General features: G+C 40.7%; 1 protein-coding gene across 2 annotated transcripts in view; it reads left to right on the forward strand.

Annotated features, from left to right (window-relative positions):
* Positions 1-8658, forward strand: part of ZNF281 (zinc finger protein 281) — a 41968-nt gene extending 33310 nt beyond the window's left edge. For both annotated transcript variants that reach the window (XM_073572730.1, XM_073572731.1), the window contains one exon: positions 611-8658. In XM_073572730.1, coding sequence (XP_073428831.1) covers positions 611-2224 — 1614 coding nt within the window. In that variant the 3' untranslated portion in view covers positions 2225-8658. The remainder of the gene's footprint in view (positions 1-610) is intronic.
* Positions 8659-9215: the final 557 nt, after the last annotated feature.

Below are 9215 nucleotides of genomic sequence, written 5' to 3' on the forward strand. Positions count from 1 at the left end.
GTAAAATTTAAAGGGGTCCGACTACTTTCTGTACCCACTGTACATTGTTTCTCTTTCTCACATAGAACTTATATGAGGACAGTTGTCTCCATTGTTCCTCCTTTTGTGGTCGGACCATGAACATTTATATTCCTGTGTCTGAAATAAAAGCCTAAGATATGAACAACCCCTTAAATAAGACCTAGCAGCTTTCTTGTGTTATACGTTAAGTACTTGTATATTTCTTCAAATAACAATTATGGAATATCCTTTGTTGGAGCTCTGCCCTGTAGTGTTCCCTTGTTATTCCTCCTGGATATGTATGAATAAGTTCTGTATGGTTCAACAGACTGACACTGCCAGTGTGGGTAATACCCAGTTGTCAATGTATTTGTTTTTGGGAGGAAAGGCACAAAGCAGAGATCTAAGAAAAGATACTTCAGATTTTTTTTGTTACGGGAAATAAAAGAATTTCCTTATAAAAGTGTATGCATTAGTAAAGCCTTCCTGTCCTCGTGCCCTGGTTATGACAATAGTAAGAATTATTTGTCTATGCTTTTTGGGGTCACTTTAGTTTTCTAGCAGTTTTCATACTTGTGTTAATTCAGCACTAAACTTTATGTTTTGACAGTTCTTCTCGAGAACAGATAGGTTGCTGAAGCACAAAAGGACATGTGGTGAGAATGTGAGTAAAGGATTGGAGCCCGGATCATCGAATCCTAATATGGATAATCTGTCTGGCAACTTTGATTTATCTCAGGGAAATTCCAGTTTTTCTGGGCGCAAAAAAAGCAAGTCAAGAAACGGTTCCTCTCACAAGGACCACAAGCAAGGCAACAAATTGAATGAGGCACACATGGGAGCTGGTCTTGACATTCAGACTTATGCAGTGGACGTTCCAATCGTGTCTTCCAGTAGTGGTTCGTCCAGCACCGGCATCGAAGACTTGGATACCAAGGGGCCAAAATTGTTGTTCAAGAAAGTCAACCGGAAACCAGCAGAAAAGCACGACCTCTCATTGGAGGCCCAGTCCGCTAACATGGGAATACACAAACTTTCAGATAAACAGAACAACCCTCTTGACTTGGTAGGAAATACCAGTGTAGATGCCATGAACATCCTTCAAAGTTCAAGTAGTAAGGGTCCTTCCAGTAGCAATTATGATGATGCAATGCAGTTCCTGAAAAAGCGGAGGTACCTGCAGGCCTCTGGCAGCAACAATGCCTATGGTGTGAATGTAGGGCACATGGTGGCTCAACAGTCTGTCATCCACTCTGCAGTTTCCAGTGTTATCGATGGGGACAACCCACTAACTCTTATCGATTCCCAGGCACTGAATGTTGAAATCAAGAATTGTCATGACAAATCTGTCATTCCCGACGAGGTTCTCCAGAGTATCTTGGATCACTACACTCATAAATCGGTTGGGCATCCCGACGTCTCCTTTAACATTGCAGATCATCATGTGGAGCTCCAGACGCCAGGAGACAACAATGATTTGGTGCAGGAGCATATCTGTTCAGACTCGCAGACAACAAATGATAAGGCCAGTATGTTTCAGGAGTATTCAAAGTACCTTCAGCAAGCGTTGGAAAGAACAAGCCATACGACTTCATTCCCCCTGGGGCCGAGTTTACAGTTTGTGAGCCTATCTTCATCTCTCGCCAATCATTCTCTATTTCCCGACAAACAGATTTACACTACATCTCCTCTCGAGTGTGGGTTCAATCAGTCGGTAACTTCAGTATTACCGTCCACACTGCCAAAGTCACACTTTGGCATGGTGGTGGGCCCCCAAGCTGGTTTCTCCTTATCACTGGAGACTCAGCAGTTGACTCCATCCCAGGAGCTGGCTGATCAGATCGAGTCACAGAAAACCTTAGACACATCCTCCAGTTACCAGATATCATCTCAGGAATTGAATGGGCAAAAGGATCAGCAAAAGGGCCTTGAGTCCTCTTCAGGTTATCACCTTCAACCTCAGGATTTGGCCAGTTCGTTAGAACAACACAAAGACATCCGACCACATGACGCATGCCAGATTGAGAACTTTGCACAAGCATTCGGTTCTCAATTCAAACCTGGCAGCAGGGTGCCAATATATAACACTAGCACTGATGGGGGAGTGGATCACAGGTTGCGGACTTCAACTCCAGAATTCTCAGGGTACACAAATTTGCTATCTGATGTAGACGATACAGGTAGCACCAGAGTCAAGACGTCAACTAGTCAGAGCTTCAGGTGAGGCTGTGAGTTTGCCAGAAGAAATTGGATGTCTTTTAAATCATGGTGTATTTTTTATTTTTGATGACACTGCCATCTAGAATGTTTCTACACAATCGTAATAAGATTTATGTAATCTTTGCCCTGCCAATGCAAATTTTTTTTCTTTATTATTATGAAAAGTGTTGTGATAGTTCAGCTTGTACCTAAACTTTTACTAAAAAATTAGATAGTGGGGGGAGGGAAGGGCCGGGGAACAGGGTAACCAAATACGATTTTGGGGCAACTGCGGAGTTTTTTTTTTCTTTTGTGTATTTTTTTCTTTTTCAAATTGCAAATTTTTCCAGAGAGGAAGGAAAAAAACTCCCGTTGGCTGACTATGGGGAAAAAAAATAATAATCTAAAATGGCTTGTAGATTATTGGACTCAGGAATGGGATTTTGAGCTGAAGGCACATAGAGTTGAATTAATTTTTTTTCTTTCCCCACCCCTCCCCTTAAACAGTGCAGCTCGCTTCTCCCGTTCATCAGAACGATGTCATAACCTTCAGAGTAGGTCACGTCTTTATACCAGTCTATTATATTTAATATTCTCGGCAATAGCTTTAAATTAATGGACTTAAATTTTTTTACTAGCATGGTTTTTTTTTTTTTGACAAATTATGTATGTACAGTGTTCATTTTATTATTTTTTTCCTTTTGATATACCTCATTTTTACTGTTCATGCAGCATTCAGGAACATGTATTTTGCAATATCATTGAAAATAATAAAAAAGAAACCATTGTGTTCAAATTATTGTATAGAAGCGTGAAAAATGTTATAAACCTTGAGTACAGCTATGTTGCCTTTGTTTTAGATGAGCAAATGGCACCTCCAAGAAATGCAAACCTACATCAATGTTAAAAGACCCCTGCTATTTTGTGAGCGCAGAGCCAGTGGAGTCCGGTTGTATTTCCAGCACTCGCAGGCCCAGTAAATGTAGCGGACATTGTAGCAAAAAGGTACAAGCCGTAGGAGAGCGCTCACTTCCCGGACATCATCTTTAGTGCCACACACAAAAATTGAAGTTTACTGAAATGTGCCCGGAGGATTTTTTTAAAAAATAGGTGACACCCCTATTTTTATAGTAATTTTCAGCCATCTAACCTTGAGTGCTTGTTAGCGGTGAATGATCCACTCGTTGAGAGATGAAGATGAACTTGTACATGTGCAGCCTTTCACTTTGCTGCTTTGTTGAGATGCACCCACAAGGAGCAACAGCCCTAGAAAGCAGCGCGTTCCTCTTTTGTTTTGTAATATATAATAGCAGTAAAATGATGGGATCTGCTGGGCAAGATTTTGATTAAAAGAAAACCGCCAAAGCATCTCAAGCCTGGTAAATATGGCATTGAGGATTTCTGTCTCGCATGTCTACTATTGCGCGTCATGATGGGTAGATCATTGTCAAATATGTTTAGGACCAATTTTTTTTATGGGGTGGTGGGGGTATACGAAAGTGTTAATCTGCGTCTTTTTTGTGTTTTTTTTCATGTGTGTTTTTTTTTTTTTTTTTTCATGGAGTGAGTACTGTGCATTGGGTAATGGGGAGCAATTGTTGGTTTACTACCCAGTGACATGTTTCCATACTAAAAGGTGACATTCTTCTTTCCTCATAAATTGGCAAATACAGATAATGCTTGCCACTTACAAGCCCGAAATGTGGTGGTGTGAACATAAACCATGGCGTCTGAACTTTGCATCCAAAATTATGGGTCACACAATTGTGGCTACATCTAAAACCAAATACACTTTCCCTTGAATATTAGCATCTCATTTACAGTTGCTTGCCAAATTTGATAAATTGAAGCAACCTGGACCCACAAGACTTGTCCTCTCACATTTTCCCAATAGCAAGGCTCGCCCCATTGTATAGCACTAACTTGGATCTGCAATAACTTCTATCTATTAAAATATGTACTTCACTGTTAAAGCACTCCAGCTTCTGTTTTCCTTTATTAATTTCAGCGTTGGAGTGGTGCTTCTAATCTAATGTCCCTGAGCCTAGTCTTGTACTTACCAGCTGCCGTCTTACCAGCTGCCGTCTTCAACTATAATGGGTGCTGCTACGGTCCCTTCCCGCCATCTTGTGAACATAACTTCTGATGGACCGGAAGTTAGAGGTAATGTATAGTGATGAGCGAGTATACTCGTTGCTCGGATGGTCTCCGAGTATTTTGGCGTGCTCAGAGATTTAGTTTTCGGCGTCTAATCTGCATGATTTGCGACTTGTAGACAGGCTGCATACATCTTGGAGTTCCCTAACAAACAGGCATTCCACACATGTATTTAAGCTGTCTAGCAGTCACAAGTCATGCAGATGAGACAACGAAAACGAAATCTCCGAGCACCCCAAAATACTCGGAGGACGCCCGAGCATGCTCGGAAAAACCTGAGCAACGAGTATATTCGCTCATCACTAGTAATGTACACTTTTCTCTTAATGCAAGTATGAAAGCCTCGTTTTGTCTCTCACAGACATGCACGAGTCTCCTACTCGCCTAGCAAACACTGGAGTGATCTGGCATGTCACAAACTGCTGGAGACCGACAGGAGCAGGCATCGGAAACTGCTGAAAAGTATAAGACAAACAGGAAACTTGGATTAGTAGCACCACTAAAGCGCTGAAATAAAAGAAATCGCTGGAGTGGCGTTTTAAGATGTCGGTTGGACGAGATTAGTGTCCTACATCATTGACTACTTATTTGCATCCTGAAGTAAATTGGCGGCATGTCGTTTTAAGGCTGACCAAGTGAGCCCTCTAACCATGTATGGAGCCCTTAATCTTTATCAAAGAACCAGCCTTGGTTTTCCTAGTCTATTGTTTGAGTTAAAGGGAACCTGGTAGTCCATTCATGGTGTTAAAACAACATGCAGCTTGGATCAGAACCTCGCTACATTCCTTCCCAAGCATTTCAGAGAAAGCCTAGTGTGAAGATCCAGCCAGTCACAATAGACACCTAAGTAGTCAGTCACTGTCTCATAGCCGTTGACGCCAGACTAGTCTGGACTCTCCCTATAATCCTGGGACTGACTCCTCAAATAGTTTTTTTTTCTGAAATGCTCTACAGTTAGAAGAAACACACCTGGCTGCAATTGTGACTTTTGGCAGCATAAAAAAAACTTGCTGGTTCCTTTTCACCTGGTGACAAATGGCGTAACTAGCTTTTCCCACCAGTACAAATGGAAAACACTCCTCCCTATTTATTCACATGTCACTGGAGTTAGTAACGATTGTAAACAGCGAACTGTCCCTGAAGAGCAATAGCCTGATTGAGATTAAGGAAATTTTAAGGCGTATGGCAGTACTTCATAGACTCTTATTAGGCGATGTGCACACGTTGCGGATTGTAAGCGTTTTTGCCGCGTTTTTTCGCCGTGAAAACGCTTCCACAACGCAACCCATTGAATTCAGTGGCATTCCGCAATGCTGTGTGTTTTTCCGCGGCGGAATCGCATCGTGGAAAAATACGCAGCATGCTCATAGGAATGCATTGATCCGCTTACTTTCCGCATGTGGCTATGCCCACCATGCGCAAAGTAAGCGGATAATGTGTGAATGGTACCCAGGGTCTGGAGGAGAGGAGATTCTCCTCCAGGCCATGGGTACCATGTCCCTGTAAAAAAAAAAAAAAAAAAACTAAAATAAAAAATCGTGATATTCTCACATTCCGGCGTCCCCCGCACCCTTCCCGGTCCTTACCGATGCTCCCGGCAACTCCCGTTCCCAGTGATGCCTTGCGACAATGACCTGTGATGATGTAGCGGTCTCACGTGATGCTACGTCATCTGGGGTCATTGTCGCAAGGCATCGCTGGGAACGGGAGTTGCCGGGAGCATTGCGAGGATCGTGAAGGCTGTGCGGGCCGCCGGAAAGTGAGAATATCACGATTTTTTTTTTTTTAAACATATCTTTTTAATATTGATGCTGCATAGGCAGCTTCAGTAGTAAAAAGTTGGTCACACTTGTTAAACACTATTTTTGACGAGTGTGACCAACCTGTCAATCAGTTTTCCAAGCGATGCTACAGATCGCTTGGAAAACGCTAGCGTTCTGCAAGCTAATTACGCTTGAAAACCGCTAGTGTTTAGCGGGAATACGCATGACAATTCCGTATGCGTATTTCCTGCGGCAGGGAGTTGCGGAATTGCTGCGGAAATTGCTAACGTGTGCACATAGCCTTAAGGCTCCATACAGCTTATAATAGTGCCACATGCATGCACTCAACTTGAGGTATGTCATCACGGTGAGCTCAACAGGTAAGGTGTGATCTCTGCTGTCCAATGTTTTAAAGATACAGCCTGCGATAGGAACTGCAGCCTGCAGGGTCTTGTTATAAGAGTGGAACAGAGTTGCATCTTCCCCAATTTGGAGGGTAGGCTTAGAGTATCAAAGAAAAATATAAGTTGGATTTTTTTTTTTCCCTCAGACAAAATGTTACGTTTTTATCGGAAGTGGAGAACTTATCAATAGTCAAGTAACTCGTTCATTGTATATTACAGTGCACTTGTCAGTTACACAGTGTTTGCTGCCATCTTGCATATGGTTTGCTGCCCTGAAACTTAGGGAATCTTGTACCAAGACAATCTCCTTAAAGGGAATGTGCTAGGATTGCAAGTCATCAGCTCTCTGCAGGACAGGTGACAACTTGCTGATTGTGGGGGGCCCAATGCACTTTTAGTTCAGAATTGTCGTTTTGTTTTTCTTTCCTTTTCTACTTTCAATGGAACCACTTGCCCTCTTCTCCAAATACAACCTCAAAACTCCCATTCTCAAGTGATCAGCAAGTTATCATCTGTGAGCCGGAAGCTGGGAGGCTAATAAAAATCTTCTCTTAAACCTTAGGTCGTTCACCAAATCTGAAAGAAAACGCATTACATTTTTGTGGGGCTTGCTACTTCTGGCCACCTGACTGGCACTACAGAGTGCTTCTTAGTAGGTGTAATTATACAGTATGTGCTGATGACAGATTACCTTTAAAGATCATATTATGAGCTCCACCAAAACAGTTGTGACAGATACACGTTCATTGTATTGTCCATTTCAAACGGGTACATGCTTAAAAAAAATCAGTATTATGGTGAATGTGAGTATTTGTATTTTTGTATGTATGTGCGTGTAAGGACATATGGGTTGGTCGTGCAATAAAACCATTCAATTTTTTTTCCCCCACTCCATGCGACAGTATGCACAATTTTTAATCTTTTATTTCTTTTCCTGTGGTCTACAAATCAGAAAAAAGCCACATTTTATAAAGCCATTTTAATGTTTAAAAAGGAAATAATTCTTTATTGCTGCTGTGAAAATTCTGGCCACGTTTTCATACATAGTTGCTTTAAAAAAAAAAAAAAAAAATAGGGTACCTCTCAACAAGTGAAATGTAGCCAGCTTTGCTCTTATTCCTGCTGTTCCCCTGACTAAACCATAATGTTTATAAATTTATATATGTCTATATATTAGTGCTAATTTTTATGGTCTTTTCCAAGAGGATGTGGCTCACAAGATTCCTTGGGGGCGTGTCTTTAGACTTTTCTGCATTATTGCTCTGAGCACCGCCCCTGAGGGACATGAAAATTGGCACTAAATAAAAAGGCTATTATGTCTAGAACCATATGGCGGAATTTAAAAAAAAAAAACAAACAATTGATTACTCAGGAGCAGCCGAATAAACTTAAGGGCAAATACTGCCCATTTTGACGTAGTGACAGGTCCTCTTTTAAGATTTTGTAGAAAAAAAAAAGCAACTTGGCCTTATGCAAATTGAAATTCATTTCAGCCGACTTGGGTTCAGATTTTTTTTGTTTTTTCTAATGATTAGCATTGACAGTACAATCTTTTATGGAATCATGTTACTTCAAAACATTGGGCTGAACTTGTGTAGAAAATACATATTGGGAAAAAAATGAAGTATTGCCTTTTTGTCATCATTATTTGCCTGTGTAATTTCATGATCTCCCTTTGTATGTACTGTTTATGGTCTATTTATACACTACAACAATGCAATGTGTGTTTTTAAACTATCAAAAAGAAAAGAAATGGCAAGTGTACAAGATATCTGAAATTTCTCATCGGTCCCTGTTTTTATATATATGGATATAAATATATATATATAGATGACATTTACTATTGTTTCCAAACTTTGTCCACATTCGCCAAATTCCAGAGATATTTTTAATTGATTTAGCTTTTACTAGAGAAGCAGCATGGACGAGCAATATGTTACCATTTTTTTTTTTATTTTATATATATTTGTTTTAATTTGGACAAAGAAATAGAGAATATGAATTTATCTTCTGCTGATGCGATTCCACGTTTACAAGTTGTTTTTTGGGGGGAATCCATGAACTTTTTATTTTTTTTGAGAGGGGACAGGAATTGTGGACCCTAAGTTATAATAAAAAAAAAAATTTACAACAGAGTTGGTTGTGTGGCTTCATTTATTTTCCCTAAGAATTGTATGTGATCAAGACTATTCAGTGCGGAAGGTAAAAGATATAAAATAGCGGGAGAAAGGATCGATGGGAAGAAACCTAAATATGTTCTGTACTTATTTCACAGAGTTTGCATTTCTTTATTTCCCTCTCTAGTCAAATTTACAGAGTGTCCAGGAAGATATGTACTCCTGAAACAGAACTGTCTGAGCTGTCCTTGTGGCCAAACAAATTTATATGTTGAAAAATGGCTCCTAAATCATAGCTAGTCGTACCTAATTATTGCTTAAATCCACCTCTTTTCATACACATTAGCCTAATTTACGTTGACCCACCGACAGGTATTCGTTCAGCCGACATTGTGTATAGGGGCAGCAGGAGACATAAGCTTCCGGAAGAGATGTTAGATTTCTATTCGAACAAACAGGAGCATTTGGCCGAACGAGTGATCCTGAGAATGGCTTAGATGGCCGAAAAATCCTTGGGCTTGACACCCACCAAATGTGTGTGGGCTGTAAAGGTAACTTGTCGCCACATTTGACAT

Source organism: Dendrobates tinctorius, unplaced genomic scaffold (assembly GCF_039654945.1).
Source record: "Dendrobates tinctorius isolate UK_male_01 unplaced genomic scaffold, ASM3965494v1 ptg000032l, whole genome shotgun sequence".
Lineage (NCBI taxonomy): Eukaryota > Metazoa > Chordata > Amphibia > Anura > Dendrobatidae > Dendrobates > Dendrobates tinctorius.